Genomic DNA, 21,340 nt, shown 5'->3' with positions numbered 1-21,340 from the left:
ACATTTTTTGGACTTTGTTTGCAATATCATGACATTTGATACATCGCATATTAAAACTACCAACATATTTGCCACTTGCACCGAAGAGCCAATTGTCCGGAATAACCCAGTATGTGGCCAGGCTATCCAAAACCTTTTGAACTATTTTTCTTTAGACTTGAATTTGACTTTTTCTTGACTTCATCAAGTTTGATATGTCGCAAGATAGGTCTCAGGACCGCTAATATAATGCCCACTTCCTCTGGGGAACAACCTGGCATGTTATCAAGTCATCCAAGAACCTTTGAATTACTCTTCTTGATGTTTGATGTTTCCAGCTAGGTTTCAGAACCGACAGTTTAGAGGTCATTTCTTTCATGGAACCGGGAATTCTGAACAATCCGACATGTGATCAAGTCATTCACATAAATTTGACCACCTTTAGATTTGATTTGCAAATTCATGAAAATTGTCGCCAGCCAGGTTTCAGATTCGCCAATATAATGGCCTCTTCCACCAGTGAACCGGTATTCGGAACAACCCAGCAAGTCATCCAAATCATCAACTGAAATTCATTGAAAAACGTTTGGGAAAAAATATTTTGATATTGAAAATTTCAACCATATTTGACGTCAGGCTCGCATGAATGATGAATGCATCGCGATAATACAAACTCATAAAATAGGTTGTGTTCAACATGGGATGTAAAGCCAACGTAAGAAGATGTTATAAACAATTTTCAAAATTCAAAACTGACATCTGAATATTTCGTTCGAGATCAGCGCAGCGAATTGTATAGTGTGACAGTTATGCGTAGAAATACAGTGATGGGACAGTTATGCGTGGAAATTCAACAATGGGACAAATTGACTTGGCTTGCTTTTCATTGAGTTTCCGAACAAAGTTAATTTTTGGTAAGTGTTTTCTAAAACTATACGTAAAAAAAAATTGTGTGATGACAAAAAGTCAAAATGCACAAAAAGTAACATGGGACAATTATGCGTATAACGGCAGTCAAGATATGACCAGCAAAATTTGCTGCAAATTCTTATGATTGTATGACATTTGCCAGAAAACCATTTGCCAGAATCAATTCGCCAGAATGATTTTTGCCAGAAAACCATTCCCCAGAATGTACCATTCGCCAGAAAGCCATTTCCCAGAATGGACCATTTGCCAGAAAACCATTCCCCAGAATCATTTTTTGTAATTCGTTTTCAACCTTGATATCAATTGATCGATATATTTGTGAAGATGCATCGAAGCCAAACCTCAAATTTTCAAGAGCGCAAATCTAGTGACCCAAACAGCCATTCCAGCTCAACATTTAATCGATTGGTCACCACCAGCGTGTGACCAATTGATTAAGTTTTCAGCTCAAACCGCTGGCTGGTTCTCGAGGTTTATGCTCTTGAAAATTTGAGGTTTGGCTTCGATGCATCTTCACCTCAAGCCTACCGAAATTTTCGATATATGTCATTTTTGTATCTTGAATATACTCATATTATTTGCACTTATAGCATGAAACATTGTGTAGTCAACTTTCACATTATTTACATCAAGAGGATTGGACTACTAGCACTGCACAGCTGCAGCGCAAAATTAATTAAAATTTATCGTCACTTCTACAGTACTTCACTCGCATCGTAAATATTGCTCCAAATAATGTTTATATCTTTGTAATATTAGTATAAAACAACGCAACTGATCGATCCGTGTTATTTAGTCTATGTTGTTAAAATCCTTCGTATACAATTTTATGTAATTTTCACTACTTACATAGCTGGTCTGAGAACAAAAAAGCTGAAACGTTTGACACGAATTAGTTTAGTTGAATAATTTCAGATATATGAATAGTGTATCTTTGTGGAAAAAAATTGCAAAACAACTAAACTAAGAACTAAGAACAGCCTTTGAGTGAAAGAAGGGAAAATTATGTTTGAAATATGATCAGTTTAGCGCCAATAATCATTGGAACAATATAACTCAAATGACTACCCAATGTTCTTTCGGTCATATATTTAAATACATTATTCAGTCCTTGAAAAGAACGTTAAACTGTTTTGCTCTTAATAATAATTTGAACCGCATTATTTATTGTTTTCAAGTAGTTTTACAACATTTGCGACAGGCTGCCGGAAAACTCTTCAATCTTCAGTGTTTACCATGATTGCTAGTTTTAGCTATCTGGAACCGGAGATATTTTGAAATTATTAGCAGGACTGCTACGTGGCCATGATTAATGGTGAAAACCAAAAAAACACACATATATTGGTTTCTCATATTCTGTCGCTCGCTCTACGAAACAAGTCGGTTATGAAGATTAATGTTTTCGGAATCACTCGAGTAATCTTCAATGAGAAATTAGATGAAGGTCATGGTAAATATTTCATTATTGAATCACTTTCAATTTAGTTTTTTTTATTTGAGGACATATATTGATTGTTCATTTCCCGATATTTGCATTTCTTTACATAAATCCTTTTTACAGACATTTTTATTGACAGCAATCCTACATTGATTTTTTTAGCTGTAATTATTTAAAATTGAGATTACATAACCTTGTTTACATTACTTCCATTCCTTCTGTTAACTGCAGGCAGAAACACACAGTACAATTATAAAGATTAGCCAATAATATAAAGAAGGGTAAATCTCCTATGAAGCATATAAGTCCTTGAATGAGTTAGCCCTAAAGAACAGCCTAATCTTCAAAGAAGGGAAAATCATTAAAAGAATGTTGAAAATACAGTTGCCTATAAGGGGTTGTCCATTAACAACGTGGTCAATTCTTTAGGATTTTTTACCTCCACGGGGTCTTTCGTCCATACAAAAATTTAAAAAGAATTGTTTGTATCGTGGTCATTGGCCAGGCCCCCTTCCATCCTCCCTTAAATGATCACATAGTTAATGGACGACCCCTAATAGCTTGTATAGAATTGATGACTATTTTAACATTAAAAAACACTTATTTCTCAGAGACTATGAAAACCTCGGAAATCTATTACACCTTCTTTTTCTTATCTTGTGTAACGTCCCAACTGGGACAGAGCCAAATCTCAGCTTTGTGTTCTTACGAGCACCTCCACAGTTATTAACTGAGAACTTTTATTGCCAATTGATCATTTTTGCATGTGTATAACGTATCGCCGATATGAATATGCTCTATGCCCTGGGAAAATTTTCAATCCAATAAAATCTTCGCCCGGTGGAATTCGAACTCACGTCCGTCAGCTGCATGTTTACCCCTACAGCTATCTATATAATAAGTTTATGGTATCATTATTAGTTTAAAACATTTTATCAAACAAAAAGCTTAAAAACTTACGTCACAATTATTTTGCATATAATTATGTATCGAACGCTGAAAATCATAATGATTCGAAAGATTTTACACACCTAAATATTGCTACACAAAGCAAAGTAATGTAGTAATATTTTTTCTGGGAAATGGTCTTTCTGGGGAATGACTTTCTGGGGAATGGTCCATTCTGGCAAATGGTTTTCTGGCAAATGATCCATTCTGGCAAATTAATTCTGGCAAATGGCTTTCTGGCAAATGGTTTTCTGGCAAATGTCATACAACCATTCTTATTGGTGGGTCAATCTAACAAAAACTTGGGAAGAAATTATTACGTTGCATGCTTTTTCAACATATTTGCATATTAGAAATAAAGCGCATTCCTAACTGTACTTTAAATACTTTAAAATCGTTGCAGCTTATCCCATCACGTATAGTCCATACTGAAGCGCAGCAATCAAAAACAAATAAACGTCAGATTTTAAGTTCGAGTCCCAATCACGAGTGAAGAAACAAAAAATATGCAACAAAATGACCAAAAGCTTACAAAATGGTGAAGTGAAAAAAAGAGTGATGCAATTTAATTTTGTATTTGTTGCTTCTTCGTGAAGATAGAACTAAATTTCATCAAAACCTATTGTCAATCAGCATTTATTCACATGTCGTTGAGGCGAATATAATGCTGAAATAATTACAACTTATATGCTTATTGGTTATTTAGTAAAAAATGGCAATTTCCGACCCCCTTGCCTGCCCCGTAATGCTTCTGTAGGGAAATTTTCAAAATTATGTATGAGAGTGCTTCGTGAAGCCCAAGCAGGACGGTTCGATTTTGCGTCGTCAGATAGATTTTGCTCACGGTTTCGCGCGTGTTTTCCAAAGATTTTTTTTTATGTTTTGGAGCGTCTTGCTGGGTAGGTATTTGGGAAGGCACAAACAAGACGGTTTGTTTTCGGGACGCCAAGAAGTTTTGCTGTCAGTGTCAGTTTTGTGTTCAGTCGAGGATGGATTACCAACTGGTGAGTTCGTTTCATGCTTGTGATAACACATTTTTTTCTTGAAAGCGTAACTTTTAAGTAATATTAAAACAAACTTTGTATGGTTCGTCACTATAAGTGTCGGGATTATGCTTTTTTCTTATACAATTTCATTATACATATATTTATCTCTTTTTGACATTATTAAAAATTATCTTTTGAATTGTTCGACATTGTGAATGTTGACGTATTTTTTAAAACTTCTACCTTCTCGAGACAAAAATACAAAACTAGCTTTAAATATAAGTCGTATATTTCCCCCTTGCCCATGGATTGCATCATCGACCAGAGGTGACTCCCAGATATTTTCCTTCCTCACTAATAAACACCCTTTCTGTAGCGATTGTGGAGATGCAGAAGTATTCTCGGTCTCCAGAAGCAACAATCATTACACCTTAACATTCTTTCCCCATCCCAACTGACTGCAAGGACTTGGCCGGCGCCGTTATTGATCAATAATATTAGATCTGCTAAAATTGCACTTCGAGAGTAAGCGGAAACTCCCATCCCTTATTCATTTGGATCGTAGTGCAATTCCTACCAGTTCGAATCAATCACGGAGTAGCAACCATTGACATGTACAGTCAGTCTATGCTATGCTATATAGGGAAATTTTCAAAATTATGTATGAGTCTTAAAGCTCGAGCCTTCATTATCCATAGAATATTTGTCAGCTACAACCATGATTTTTCTTCAGGTAGTGCTTTGTGAAGCCCAAGCAGGACAGTTCGGTTTTGCGTCGTCCGATTGATTTAGCTGACGGATTCGCGCGTTTTCGTTGCCGGAGAATTTTTTCCCCCTGTTTTGGAGCGTCTTGCTGGGTAGTGCTTCGAGAAGCCCAAGCAGGACGGTTCGGTTTTGCGTCGTCCGATAGAGTTTGTTGACGGTTTCGCGCGTGTTTTCGTCGCCGGAGATTTTTTTTTTTTTTTTTTTTTTTTTTTTTTTCCCTTTGTTTTGGAGCGTCTTGCTGGGTACGTATTTGGGAAGGCCCAAGCAAGACGGTTTATTTTCGGGACGCCAAGAAGTTTTGCTGTCAGTGTCAGTTTTGTGTTCAGTCGAGAATGGATGGCCAACTGGTGAGTTCGTTTCATGCTTATGATAACACATATTTTCTTGAAAGCGTAACTTTTATGTAATATTAAAACAAACTTTGTATGGTTTGTCACTATAGGTGTCGGCATTATGCTTTTTTCTTATACAATTTGAATATACATATATTTTTCTCTTTTTGACATTATTAAAAATTATCCTTTGAATTGTTCGACATTGTGAATGTTGACGTATTTTCTGAAACTTCTACCATATCGAGACAAAATGCACAGTAATACTCATATGTAATTTTCAAACAAACTATGTATGGTTCGTCACTACAAGTGTCGGCATTATTCCTGTTTCATATAAGTTAAGGTATATACATGTAATTTTCAGTTTTCGTCATTAATAAAAACGTCTTTTGAATTGTTCGACATTATAGATGTTGACGTAATTTTTCCAAAGGCTTCTCGAGACAGAGGTGCAAAACTGGCTTTGAATACAAGTCGTGTATTTCCCCCTTGTCCATGGATCGCATCACCGACCAGAGGTGACTCCCAGATCTTTTCCTTCCTCACTAATAAACACCCTTCCCGTGGTGATTGTGGAGATGCAGAGGTGTTCTCGGTCTCTGGAGGCAACAATCATTACACCCTAACATTCCTTCCCCATCCCAACTGACTGTAAGGACTTGGCCGGCGCCGTTATTGATCAATAATATTAGATCTGCTAAAATTGCACTTCGAGAGTAAGCGGAAACTCCCATCCCTTATTCATTTGGATCGTAGTGCAATTCTTACCAGTTCCGATCAATCACGGAGTAGCAACCATTGACATGTACAGTCAGTTTATGCTATGCTATGCTATGCTATGCAAAACACCCCTTTCTTTTTACCTTTATTTTTGTAATAAAAAAAACTTTGAATGGTTGGACACTACAAGTGTAGACTTCCGAAAGGTTCACTTTATTCAACAAACTTTGGATGGTTCGTCACTGTAAGTGTCGGCATAAGAATAGGAGTGTTAGGAATGTTTCATTTAGGTATTTGTTCAACAAACTTTGAATGGTTCGTCACCCCAAGTGTCGGCATAATCATGTTTATATCTCACAAATAATTATTTATCATGGTCTAATTGCTTATCAAAGTGAATCCTGTGACCCAACGATCCTCCCCATTAACAAACATCCCTCCCAGTAACCTTTGTGGAGATGCAGAGGCAAACACGGTCTCCAAATAGCAAAGGTTACACACTAACATTCCTTCCCTCAATCCCACCTGACTGCAAGGACGTGGCCGGCGCCGTTATTGACCCTGTATAAATAGAGGCACTGAATTATGCACACTGAAGAAGATTATGGCCAATCCCAGTCAAACTTCTAGTTGATTCTTTGTGCATTTTCACTGACTTCGGTCAATCACGGAATAGCAACCATTGATATGTGTAGTCAGTCTAAGCTGAGCTAAGCTAAGCTAAGCTACAACCATGATTTTTCTTCAGTTTTACGGTCGTGTCAAAAAGTTGGTTAAAAAATGAGGGTGGAACAAAATGACCGAATGAGTAGGATAGAACGTCATTTAGTATGAAAAACCAAGTCAGCAACCATGCTGCTCCATCAGTTTGCTTTGTAGCATGTACTCAATTTCAGTGTTGATAGACTCACACTCAAAATCTCAATCAATACGCTCTCCCGTGAGAGCAAACTCATTAGAGATCTGCTTCGCAAATCTCACGCATGAGATTTTGATGCAAAATCAACTCAATCAACTCAAACCGTGAAAAATGATTCAGTCACAAAACCCAGCAAAAACTCGTGAAACCCGAATGTTGTTGTTTACGTTAGAAAGGATTAACATAATTTTACCAGACTAACAAGAAATTATTGCTGTGTGTGAGTAAGCTGTGGAAATACGAGACAATGAGTTAAAAAGGTGAGCCAACTCATCCATGATTTTTTGACTGCTGAGTTGCGTGATTGACAACTCACGCATGAAAAATCTCAAGCGTGAGTTGTGGGAAGTTGAGTTTTTCACAACACTGCTCAATATTTATTTATGCACAATTTTTCGCAAGTTCTTAAAAACATCATTCATTTTTTAAATCAGTGTCAATATTGTTCATTAGCCATCCGATTCTAAAGAAATTCCGTTTGGTCGGGATTTTATTGGTTAGTCAATTCATAAAAAAATAAAATGTGAGCTATGTCAGATAATAGTTGCCTGTGAAAAATCGTACAAGCCGGTTAATTTCTCTCCACGAAATCTTAAAACTACAATATGATGGTCATTGAAATTTGCAAAATCCTTATACGGCCAGAGTGGTACTAAAAACAGTGGTGGGTTATTTTGCATAAAGTCGTTTGGCATAATGATCGTTTGGTATAATGAGTCTGAAACCAAGGATTTCTTTAGATGATATTCGTTTGTTATTGCCAGTAGTATTTTATTATTTGTCCAGAAATTACCCTTCTTTAAAACACAGGGTGTTCTAAATATGATGTAACCATAATATAGGCAAAGAAGCTGTTGAATTAAAATTTAAATAAATTTCATCTTCCTTCATACATAGCCTGTTCTTTGGAGCTATATTTTTTGTTTCCATCTGATATAAAAGCGGCAATCGATAACTTGATCTGATCCTCGCTATACAAGACCGACAATTCTCACCTCAAGTTTATCTAACCTAGTTGTTACCTCAAGTTAATCTTACAAGTCTTTCCTGTTCTTTCCTCCAATACGGAATATAGATTTGCATCATAGCGATGGGAGCGATAAAATTTGTGACATTCATAAGTGCTACTGAATCACAGCATACGTGATTGGAAAATACTGAATTGAAACAACGCATAGCTGCATGCGCATGTGGGTTCTCTTGAAATATTTGTTGGTACTTTTAAAATTCATCGAGCTGAAACGGATTTTTTCGCAATAGCAAAAATGTTGTATGCAACTCGTTGCAAAACTCGATTTTTTCAGCACTCGTTGTATTTATCCAACTCGGCGAGCCTCGTTGGATAAGTGTACAACTCGTGCTGAAAAAATCATCATTTTGCAACTTGTTGCATAAATAACTATTTACAAACACATGATTCCCCTTCAAGATATGCTGAAAACATTATTTGAATCACAAATTTTCCCTTCTTTCAATAATAGACGGTGTTTTTGATTTACACTATCAAAATTAAAATTTATATTTATTCGTTCACAAATTTTGCCAGAAATATATTTTCGCGTTAAAACCTTAAACATTTTAAACGAAAAATAATGTGCTCTCGATTGAAGACTTTAAAGACCTTTGGAATAGAGCTTTCAATATTTCGCAAACAAATTGTCCCTTTTCTTTCTCGTTTTACATTTACATTAAGTGTTACGTTCCAACTAAGACAGAGCTTGATCCGCGGAGGGCATCGAATTATTAAACTGCGACAAGCTCAAAGATAAGGACTTTTCATTTAAGAAAGTGGACACGTGTTTTATACAGTAAACTGTTTATTTTCGAACAAATTCATGAGTTTACCTAAAATACATGGAAATCAACGTAATTTCGATCAAATTCACATAAATTTGAACATTTATTGAGCATTGCTGGAGAATGCTCTTACTTTTCTTTTGATACCTCCCATAAAATTCTGCACAACTTTTTTCGGAACTTTTCGAACTGCTTTTTGAACTGCTGACCACATATTCTTGAAAAAATCGATGGAGCTTGCTTCTCTTCCATCCTTCTTAAGATGCCGTTTGATTATTGCCCAATATGTTTTAATGAGGCGTAGTTCTGAGCAATTTGATGGATTCGATCATTTTTCTACAAATTCGACTTATTCCTTCTTGAGCATCTCCAAAGTAGCTGAAGCATAGTGAGCCGATGCTAGGTCTGGCAAAAACAATGGAGGCATTGTATGCTTTCAGTAGATGGGCAGAAGCCATTTTTTAATGCATTCAGTTCTGTAATTTTCGCCGTTGATTGAACCCGTCGTGAAATATGTAGTACTTTCATACCGCAGAAGCAAATTGCTTGCCATACCAATTTTTCCCAAATTTTTCTGTTGGGATGTATCGTACGTCGTCAGGAATATCTGTTTTGGCCACAGCGTTGAAAAAATTCAATTTGGACACTACGCGATTTAAGCCAAATCTTGGAACGGCAGTTTTTCTGTACACCATTTGTGCAGAAAAAAATTGAGAGTCGCCATGTCAATTCTACCCATCGTTTAGAATTTATAATTTTTTTATGTCAACTTTTGTCTGCTGTCAAAATAAACACTTGAGATCACACTGAAACAAAATTTTATTTGCTTTTATGGAATTTTTACACCAAAATGCTAATATTTAGGTGTCCACTTTCTTAAATGAACAGTCCTTACTCTTTGTTCTAGGATGCAGAAAAACATATTGTTCCAAAAAGATCTTCCACCAGACCCGTCTCGAGTTTTATTTAGTTATGCTCTCAAATGTCACTACTATTTTTTACATTCATGGCAAATCTCGGAACGAATACCACGCTTGTTGAGCACTTGCCAAAAAAATGGCTATGGGCTCGTTGTTGTTGATATTGGTAAAAGCTTAAAAAAATGCCGATATTCATTCTAAATCACTCATTCTGCCAAACGGCTTTAAGCTAAACGAATTTACTCCAAACGGGGTACAATCACCAAAACCATATATAATCGTTTTTAAAAAAAAATGCAAATTGCTTCATTTTTCTACAACAGGAAAAAATCTGTAGCCTGGGATATTCATGTGAATCATCAGAGGGGAATGAACTGCGTGGTTTAAAAGAGCTCAAATTAACACACAAAAAAAGTGAGTTATGGCTACGTATTAGATTCCAAAAGAATTTCTAAAATCTTTTGATCTAGATGATCAACGATACAAACCGACACAGATTCTAAAAATAAAATTTCACGCCCCTTGGCAATTTTCTAAAAAGTCACAGGTGGGGAAATCAATAAAATGTTTCATTTTCAGCATTGGTTTTCACAATTTTTCGTCTTTTCTGCTAGTTTTGTAATTCGTCCTTACGATATAACACGAGATAACGGGAGTTTTGGTTTAAATCTGTTCATTAATGCCAATAGGTTTGGGATTTTCTTTGAACGTTTTTCTTTTAGAATAATAATCACGTCATTTTTACTGTAAGAGCGTATCCTCCAAAGAACATCTTGTCAAATCAAAACAGAAATTGGTTCTTAAAATTTATTAGAATACATGTTTTCCTAGGAGATTATTCTTCTTCTGGATGCAGGGCCAAATTTTTAAATGTGGGGGCCCTTCTCCAAAAAAAAAAACATTTCGTTATTTTAGCATAGATTAAATATTTGTAATATTTTACAAGTGTTTTCATTACCAGAGTCAATCTATGTTATAACGTTGAAAAATACTTTAAATCCCCTGTTGCGGGCGGAGAGAGTATCGTCACCGGGTTTTGAGCAGCATAGATGCAAGAATTGCTTTTAGCGCAGCTTTAAACTGCAAAAAAAAACTTTTATTTAGTTGCGATTAACAAATTACCATCGTATTCTACTTACACTTTCGGTGTGATTCAATAGCGTATTTGGCCTTTCCCCGAACAACAAACTACTTCAAACGACCTATCAGCTACAATCGAATGGGTTTTAGACATTTGTGAGTTATGTAACTAATTGATTCTTACTTGCTAGACAATGCGAATCTTCCGTAGCACAATGTCTCGGTCTGACGTATGCGTATTTTACCTAGGATAACTACAAATTTCATATAGATTTACAATCCCGTTATAGGTTTCAATAATTCAATAACTTACTTCAACTAGGATAATAAATTCGATAAATACAGTAGTAAATTTACTTTGATTTAATTTTCCAATGCACACAATATTTGCCTCATCATCATTTATTGTTCTTCAATAGCTTTAAAAGCTGTCATATCGATGTCATAGTTCAGCTGTCACGACATGACTGACTTCGGACGTTGGAGCAGTGTGCCCAGTGGCAACATCCCCTATGAACGCAAACCTATTTGATATTTAAATTAATGTAGGTTCTGTTTTTTTTATATTCAATACATCTATAGGCTTTAAATGTTTGCAGATTAAGACCCAAGTAAAAATGAAGCAAATGCCAAAAGTTAAAAAGCAGTTTTCACCGTTTAAATCGACAAACCGAACAAAAAACAAAAATAATAAAGCTGTGTGTTCTTATTTTTCCCGATTGGCTGGTTTCAAGGGCGAAAACTGTTTTTTTTTTTTCATTTTTGACATTTGCTTCATTTTTACTTGCAGTTTAAATTCAATGTTTTTTGGGGCTTATTCATCAACAACAAAATTCATTTGATGATTGTCTTCTTATAGGTACCCTTATTCAAATTATGCTTATTCTATCCATGTGTAATATTCAAGTTGTTGAACAAACAGATTTATTTAACTGTTTTGAGTTGAAGAAATTGTTATAGGGCTGGTAGCAGGTCTTTTTTCTAGAGATTTCCCAACAAACATTTTTACGGAATAAGAGTTGATCTTTCCACTCTCAATCATATTTAGGTTGAATAAACTGTTATTCAGCTGCTAATGTTTGTTGTATTGTTATGAAAGTATCTGAATAGTCACTATTTTCAATGGAAGATCTCTAAGGTTTCTATTTTAATCAAAATGCTCTCTAGAGTTTCCTTAGATTGCAGTGAATCCTGATGCAAAATTCTACGGGCTCTAAAGAAAAAAATCATAGACTTTATTGCAACTTTTCAGCAGATTCTTTAAAAATTTCCTCTCACATGTCTCATAGAAAAACTTCAAGAAATCTTTTAGTGATTTTTCCAGAGATTTCATCAGAAATACTTTCAGGAACTCATGATGGGATCCCTCTAGTATTTTTTTAGAGATTCTTCTACCAATACTCTAAAGAAATTCTTCCGGCGATTTTGCAAAGAATGCTTAGACGACTTTCCTCAAGAAAACCAGGGATTACCCGAGATTTTTTTTTACAAGGTCTATACTAGGAGTTCCTCTACATATTTTTTTCACTAATCCTTCGACCAAATTCTACAGTTGTTACTAAGGAAATCGATGGAAGAATCACCTGATACAATCATGGAGGACTTGGGCTTTCCTTGAAAATATCTAGAAGAATATTTGGAGAAATTCCTTAATTTCAATAGCCATCCTTGTTGAAATCCAGCTTATGTTCATAAATTCTTGGAGAAATTCCTTAGAAAAATTCTTGGATCATGGAATTGGATTGGAAAAATCATGATAAAATACATACAGTAATTCGAGCAATAACACTGTCGTAATGTTGTAATGGAGAATTGCAAAAAAAAAACAAAGAGTAATGTCTGGCCTGATTCTCTTTCCTTCTGGTTCATGTTAGGTTACATTTTGTTTTTCTGTTTCCTGTTTGATCCATTTTCGGTCTTTTTTGGTCCATTTTTTCAAGCTAGAGTTCTCTAAAGTTCCAATATTCAAGGCATTCAAACGCTACCAGGTCTGCAATGTGATCGATAGAGTAATAATAAAAATAAATAATCAAGTCCAATTACTTGATCTGCAGTTATATAAATTGCATTCGAACCTAGTTTTAAACTTCATTGAGAAAGCTTTCGTTGAAGTTAAAAAATTCATGTTAGAAAATCGTTAAGAATTATTAACACAATTGAATCTTTCGAATCTATTGATGCGTTTCCGAAAGCATGTACTATTACATTGATTCTTATTATTCGTGAGAGTTTAACTATAAATATTTTTGTCCAGATTTGTGGGGGCTCCTAAAATGTGGGGGCCCAGCTCTATTCACAGTCACAGCACGTACTTTCTCAAGAAACGTCGTTGTCACAAATTATGTCACCTTCAGAACTACTCCATCAGTAAAGGCACTCAGTGTGGTAACTTTCACTTCCCGACTCAACAAAAAGCATCTGTTTGCCGCAAAATCCGTTAATAAACTGAACCTATAATTTCAGAATGATCGCCTCGCTGCGTTCTCGAAATTAGGAACCCACTCATACATCCATACAAGAATCAGCCCAGTCTGTCTCGTCATTTTTTATTCTTTCACTTCCCATGCAGGCGTTGCATGAATGTTTGAAGGAAAACATTGAACGCGCCTTGCAATCTCGCACTCACCAACACTATTGAATGATGTGTGAACCGATGAAGCAAATGGAAACCAAGCCGCCAGTTCATATGTCAAATCGAAACCTTATTCTGAAAAGGCATGTACGTGTTCAATGATACAGTCAGAGAAGTATTCATCGCAATGCACACAACGCACATTCTGTACACCACACTCAGTTCCGTACTTGAGAAGCTTGATCGGAATCTTGTCTTTCCTAGCAGCCTTATAGTTCTTCAGCTCGCTGATAGCCTTTTAAACCTCTTCTATGGTCCGTGGGTCTACAGCTTGCACATAGCGGGCACTGTTATGGTATTGCGCCGCGCGCCGATGACCGTGGCATAAAATCTATGTATACCCTTCTGTTTCTTTTGCTTCAGATATCACACTTTCTCCGTTCATTTTTCACTTTTGTCACTCTGTAGCGCTCTTCATCGAATCAATCGTTTTACGCTGATGTTTGACTAGTGTCAATTACATCTCATAGCGTTGTGGTTGTAGCTTAGTGGATAGGGTTCCACAAGATGTTGACATCTCCAGAAATATTCATCCCTCATATCTGCTCTTCTAGTTGCTGGCGATACTGTGATATGAAGCTCATCCCTCTGTTATTTTTGAAACACTTGAAGTTGGATAACCACGCCCGAATTCAAGTTACAACCAGAAAGTTCTGACATCTATTTCATAGTCAGTAACAAAAGTCATATCTGTCACATGGCAATGGAAAGCCATCAAAGGATAAACACTTTCGATCAACTTACTGAAATCAGTAAGATTGTTCTAAAAAATACAAAGTTGTTTTGTCACATTGGTAATTGTAACCACATAACAGTAGCATTGAGATTGCACATAAGCCTCGTTATATAGTAACAATCAAATTTCTATCAGAACTATTTTGAGAACCAATATGCAATATACGCGGTGCCAACTTTCAGCCTCATATAAGCACTTTTGTTTCTTGGTAATTTTTAGAAATTTTAGTTTCTCCATATAAACCTACATTGTCTTTGGGCCTCCTTTAAATCACCACCTAGAAAGCTGAAAATTTCACAGAACACTATTTTTATGGTTAGGATGGTAAGGAACACATAGGAGATTGGTTTCTCAAACATTTTTAAATTTTGAACCGCCCTAATGACTATGCTAATCAACATGAATGATATTTTATTTAATGGACCACATTTTCCTGACAAAGCTATTTGATAGAACTGATTGATAGATTCAATATTTGCAAAAATTCGGAAGATAATAAAAATAATCCATTTTCCATAAAATTGTTCTCTCATGCACCAAATCTATTGTGGGGTTTCCCGGCCTTAAGTGCGAAAAATAGTTTTTGTCTGGTTCACGTATTTTTGTCGCAAAATACAAATTGAAAGTTTCATTTAAAGTAAATGTTGCACATATGGTCGGGGTTCTGCTAATCCGCACCAAGGGCTAAAACCATTATTTTAAGATACTTTAAAGTCCACTCATCTTCGAGAAGATTGCATATGGCTCTGTTTAAAGACTTTCCGCTCACAAATGACTAACAAGGTCCAATGAGTAAATCAAGATAGAATACTCAAGAAAATCATCATATATTTTCCATGTAATTAGATGTGATTTCACTTAGTTTTGACTCAGTTCACTCTGGCTGATCAGAAATTGAAGAAATTTTTTTTCAGTTCGGTATGTTTGAATGTGCTTCAGGATTTCCAGCAAAACAAAAAAAGAAGACATATTTATGTCATGCCATGCATGTTGAAATGCATGTCACAAATGTTTATGCACTACGAATGTGAAGGGTTTGCGATTTCCCATAGAACTGGTCACAATGTAATTTTGGGGACCTATGTGAACAATAAACTGGTACAAGTAATCTGAAACCAACTCTATCCGTATTCCTCTTGGCGGATTATCCATTTTGAACCAAATTATGTTAAATCAATTCGACAGAATTAAATAATGATGTAGCTAAAAAATGTGATGATCGAAGAAAACCATGAATTTATTCTGTCAGAGCGCACCAAGTTACTCGCATTTAGAGCACCTTGAACGAACAAGTTCACGATTTCTTACGTGGAATGGATACCAGGAATGGAATGATATTCATCATTGTATATGAAACTGCTTGTGCTCTATAGTTCAAAAAATAGTCACATAAGCTGAAAGATGTTTTTAATAAATCTTCGAGCCGTTTAGTAGTCTTTTCTGTCGAGTCTAGTACACGACACTGAAGACGGCCTTACAGTTGAGGTCGAAATACAAAGGATACTAACTCTAGTGGAAATAAATGGTATACATAGTACTAAATTCGAGTTTTTCATCTACTTGAAAGATGTTTGTTTTTTTTTGTAAACGTTAGGAACAAAGCAAAAAAATATTATTCGCGGTTAGAACTCGTGTATTTCGAGTGGTGATTAGGCGTGCTACCTCTCGGTCATTACTAACTGTTGAATTTTGAGGTGAGCGTTTATTGCATGTTGACATATTTTCTTCATACAAAAACACTTTTTTTATGAACGGTATACGGAGCGGTGTGGCTGAACAAAATTTCTTTGAAAATACTTCAGTTCCAGCGAAACAATAGTTTAGTTTACATAGCCGTTTGCTTACATTTGATGCTGAAATCCATTGGTGTTGTTCCTGTATGTCAATGAAATGGTCAATTTGCAATGTTTCAGGAAGAATTTGAAAATTTTGAAGCAGAATACTATATTACCTCTAATGGCAAACTTAGGTTACGCGCCAGAGTCTGGTACTAGTTGGTCATGCCATGTTCTCACTGTAATTTTTGAAAAATGTCACAACTTGAAGTAAAAATTTAGTAAATAAAATTCTGATTATGGGTTTGTCAAAATAGTTAGAGTTAGTCAAAGTTAACCCTCTAATAAACAAATTTTAATTTTCGATCTAAACATCATTTTGAGTTATCTAAAATCATTCTAAACACGTTTTGGACAATGATTTATTTTTATTCGAAAATTTATGAATTTTGGTTTTTGATTTTTATAATTTTTATTTTTGAACGTCCCTATCCTTTTCATTTTTTCTTGAAGCCTCTTCTAGTTATTGATTTCTTGCAATAATAAAAATTCAAGTTTTTACAATACTTTTAAAAATATTAAATTTTATTTTTTGTTCTGAGATGTTTTTTTATTTTCCATGTAATTAACGGAAAAGCAGGTTTGAAATTATTTTGATATCACCAGGCTCTTCTTCTGTGATAGGTTGATCGCAGAAAAATATAAAAGGCACGATTTTTTATTTTACACGTTAAATGAATCCCAGGCATTTTTAGGGTATATAAGAATACAATTTTTCAAACTATTTTAAATATTACAAAAAAGTTTCAAAAATCATAAAAAACTTTTTCAATATGCGTGTTATGAGTCAAGATTTAAGCCAGAAATAAAATCATTTTGATTTCCGAGCTACGAAAAAATACACAAAATTCCAAAGTGTACCCCGTCTAAAGGCGGGGTTGGGTATTAGAGGGTTAAGATACGAAACAAGCAATAGAAGTTTAAAGAAAGTCCACAACAGTTTGGCAGATCACCTTTTTAGTTATTTTTAATAATAAAATATAACCAAGTGAGCATGCAATCACGGCGATACTCTCATGAGCTGAGGAGTGGTCCGATTGGCAATAAAAATGTGATTGTTGTATGTTTTAATTGAATGAACATTTGACCCAAATTTTGTTTAAATCAGTGATGGTCGATTACACGTTTGTACTCTTTTGTGGACACTTGGCATGGGATGACCCATGTTTAAAATGTGTTTAAGTAGGTATGTTATGGGGAATTGTTGCCCTCTTGTAAAGGTTTTAGCCAGATGGTGGAATTCCTCATCATAATTTCTAACTTATTCGCACCCCAAATCCTTGTCTGTAAATTTTCATCTTCTTGGTTCTGCAATTCGCCCCAGGAGGTGGAGCGAACTCACTCACTTTGAGAACCACTGCTCTAAACCCTGCATGCCCATTGCCCACAACCGAATTCGGACCTGACCGCGATGCATTTTTCCCACCGCCGATGGCTAATATCCACCATTGCTTTTATTTTAACAGCATCTGCCGCATAATGTGTTGAAGAAAATGAACGGGGTGTGAAAAACAAGTGCCCAAAGTGATAAGGAAGAAGACGACGACGCCGCCAAAGAAGAAGAGCCTCTGCACGGAGAACAAATTATGGCCACGGCAAGGGGCCGTGTCGCCGGAGAAGAGTCTTCTAGTGCATGGCCTTTGTGGCCTTGGACGACGCCGGTCCGGACGACAGTGACAGAAAAAGTGCACCGAATTGCGACCACCACCAGTAGTAGTAGTAGTGCAAGGCTCTCGTCGACGACTTCGGTGAACTCCACGGTGACGACTACGAGTGGTTCAACTGTAAGCTCGTGGAGTCCTTCTACAAGTGGAAATGGGGCTGAAGAAGAGCATTGGGGTGTCGTTAACGGAAGTGATGGGGATATGCTGGAATATGGCGGTATTGGTGGGGGTAGCTTTCTGGATGAGTTTGCCAACGATCTCAATGGCAGCCTCCATAGCAGCCTCAATAGCAGCAATAGTAGTGATCTGCTCGCTGGTGCATTGTCCAATTTCAGCAGCGGGTCCCCACTTGGGGTCCACGGCGAGAGCGGCCCTATTCACCAGCAGTGGCAACTACTCGACCGAGTTTAGCATCAATTTTAATGTTCGGATGCGGGTGAAAGTGGGACCAACTCGCGGCTTTCGTTCGGCCACTTGCCGGATCTGCTGGAGGAGCGGGAGTTGATGGCCCTCTGGAACTGCACGAAATTGCTTTTTGCTCAATTATAGTGGTAGCAGTAGTAGTACTGGGGGGCTAATCAATGGCACCGTCAGTACCAGATTCGGGAATGGGACGGACCGGGACCAGCTGTTGGATGGTAGCGGTGGGTACGGCCTGGGAGGACTGGATGACCCCGAGAGCACAATTTTTCTGATCCGGATGGTGGCGACGGCAGTTGTGCTCGGGATCGTTATACTGGCGACGGTTATAGGTGAGTACGATTCATTATTTTTGCATTATAATTACGAAGATAATTAGTGTGTTAAGCATAACTTTAATATATTTTTCTTTTATATCTTTTTGTTGACTGTCTTTTTCTCATAACAATAGACGGTTATAAATGTAGACAAATGTTGCGATGACATTCTAATCATAGATTTCAACTCTCTTTTACACCATTTCTGTTGACGACGGTTCGTTTTGCTACCACTTTTTTACGATCGACATTCAGATAAACGACCTGTTTAACCTGTTAAGAATTAAGAAAGCAACAATTTGAAAAAAAACTTAACTTGAACTACGAGCGATTAATAACTTCACCAGACACTAGATGCTCATGGTGCAAAAGTTGGGAAATTTGCAGAGCCTCTTTAGCTGCCGTAAATGAAACGTATTTCTATCGTACAATGACAACACTGCTTTTTCACATATAAAATATCAAAATTTGACGCTCTGAATCTAAGCTTCTGGGCGATGGGCTACAAATAACCTGTAAATTTGTCGAGAAATCATTATATTGTCATCATTTTCAAAGAGTTGGTTCATGGTAGATCGAAGATAGAATTGAGCGTAGCAAGAGGGAGGCAGTTCCCACCCTGGCTGACAAAGAAAAAATCAAATTCAATGAGTTAATATATTTTTTGCAATTTCTCATCGTAATAGGCTGTTTTGGCGGGATGAAAAACAGCATCTGGCCTACTTTCCTGCACTGAATAATGCAGAGTACTTATAGTCACTACCTGACTGAAATCAGTTGCGTCATGACTATTACGCAACTGTTTTGAGTTCCAAAATTAATCAATACCCAACTTTTTTCAGACATTTCAAAATTATGGTGCACATATCCAGATATGATTTCTGAACCCTCAAGTGGTGTTCTACGAAATTGCAAAAAATGGTGTACGAAATTGTTGTCGTAAAAATAGTAATTATGCAACTTATTGCGTTAACTATTAGTTTGAATACTGCAACTATTGTTTTCAACATTCATATTTATATAACACTAGTGGTATCGGCAAACTATTTATTGCCGTCAAGTAGGCTGTTGAAAAATGTCATGAAATCTCCTATACAAAACAACAGATAAATTTTCTCCTGTTTTATCCACACTTTCCTAAACTTCTTCTTTACACATCGGACTTCTGAACGAACGCTACAGTCAAAAAAAATATATTGTACTACCTTACTGTTGCTTTTTGATTTGCAAGATTTCTGTACTTACAGTTTAGTTTTGTCCCGTTTTTCAACTTTCCCGTTGAATATCTTCTACTTTTTGTACCCAAAAACACGTTCAAACGCTTCACGAACACTTTAGTGAAATAATTTCAAAATCTGGAAATTCGTTCGCAAGCCATTTTGTGACATAACAATTATTTTGAAACCATATACACCATTCCATTTTTATTTAAATACTATTTGACCCGAAGAATCTTAAGTAGATGAAACTTGAAGATTTATTATCGAAGAATCTTGTTGTGTCTCGAAATAGGCGTTTGATAATGCGAATCCAAGTTCATCTAAAAAAGGGTCAGTTCTCTACTGCCATATTGTAACTATTCCCGTGACTTTTTGTTCACACAAACACGTCGAAACACTTCAGGAATCTAACTGTGAAATAATATGGTAAATCCTTTGACTCGTTTTCAAGCCATTCCGTGACATACGAACACTATTCCATTTTTATTTATGTTGATGTTTATAAGATAGACAGATTGCGGCATGGCAAGCTTTCGGATAATCCTTGGAGTTCAATTTAAAATCTATCTTCTGCCAAAGATGCTTCCATAAATCAATCAGAGAATTTGACATTGCCTCGTCGCTCCATGGCTGATGAAAAAAAAATCTTAATGGAAATGAATGTTTTCTTTGAATTTCTCGAAAAAATTCTTCAGCAATTATGTTTTTAAAAAAAGCGTCCTCATTAATTTCATGATGAATTTTCAAAATTCACCAAAGTCTGTTTTGTTGCCAAAGATCTGAACAGAAACCATTCGAAGGTTCTATCTACAGTAGTACACAATTGAGAAGAATCTGCTGAAACTATTAAGTAGCTATAATGTGTATGCAAAAAATTCGCGAACGAGTTCAAACAGGACTTCCTTTAAGAATAAACCAAAGAATTGTATAAAATTTAGCTTCACATATTTCGCAGGTAATACATCTGATTCCAGATGTTTTTCTTTCCATTCTTCAAGGAATATCTTCAATTTCTTCAAATAGTAGTCAGCAATACCTCAAGAAATTTTGTGGGATACACATTTGGAATCCTGCCATCTTTTTTTTTCCACAACATAAGGTGTTGTTTTGTAAATAGTTTGAAAAGTTCTAGCGAACAATTTTCTAGAAAGTGTATATGGATACCTCCAAGTGTTCGCACAAGACAGCACTTTCAGCACTTCTTCTGCATTTTTAAACATTTTTCAGAGAAACACTTTTAGTTATCCTAATAGATATATCACTTATTTTTCTTTCCAAATTTTTACAGATCATAAACGAAACTCAGTTTTATATATAGCAGAGCAATTCCACCAGAAGTGACCCCTACTAACGAGGGACTCCTACAGAAATGACCAAGTAACCATAAGCACTAATAATAAGCCCTTAATCAGCATCATCGATGGCGTACATGCATTATAATAACACAACAAATGCTTACAGACCTTATAACAGCACTTCCGCTGCATAGATACCCTATTACAGCATCATTAATTCTTCTAAGCCTGATGCCTACAGGCATTAAATAAGCACTATATTGGCTTTATATTCGAATACAGGGCATGTTCAAATGCCATCCAGTGTTTTGACAGATATACCACGTGCTTTGTGTTTGCATATAGTGGTAAGAGGGAGTCAAACATAAATCTTCTCACTACTACAATTGCAGGTTTTTTGACGG

At 36.1% G+C, this 21,340-nt stretch overlaps 1 protein-coding gene across 1 annotated transcript in view; it reads left to right on the top strand.

The window, feature by feature from the left end:
* LOC23687692 (5-hydroxytryptamine receptor) overlaps positions 1 to 21,340 on the top strand; it is a 206,583-nt gene that overhangs the window by 1,545 nt on the left and 183,698 nt on the right. Inside the window, exon 2 of the mRNA XM_021848923.1 lies at positions 17,487 to 18,436. Coding sequence (XP_021704615.1) covers positions 18,385 to 18,436 — 52 coding nt within the window. The 5' untranslated portion in view covers positions 17,487 to 18,384. The remainder of the gene's footprint in view (positions 1 to 17,486; positions 18,437 to 21,340) is intronic.

Source organism: Aedes aegypti, chromosome 3 (genome assembly GCF_002204515.2).
Source record: "Aedes aegypti strain LVP_AGWG chromosome 3, AaegL5.0 Primary Assembly, whole genome shotgun sequence".
Classification (NCBI taxonomy): Eukaryota; Metazoa; Arthropoda; class Insecta; order Diptera; family Culicidae; genus Aedes; species Aedes aegypti.
The sequence above is the reverse complement of the archived record's forward strand: the minus strand, read 5'-3'. Positions and strand labels throughout refer to the sequence as shown.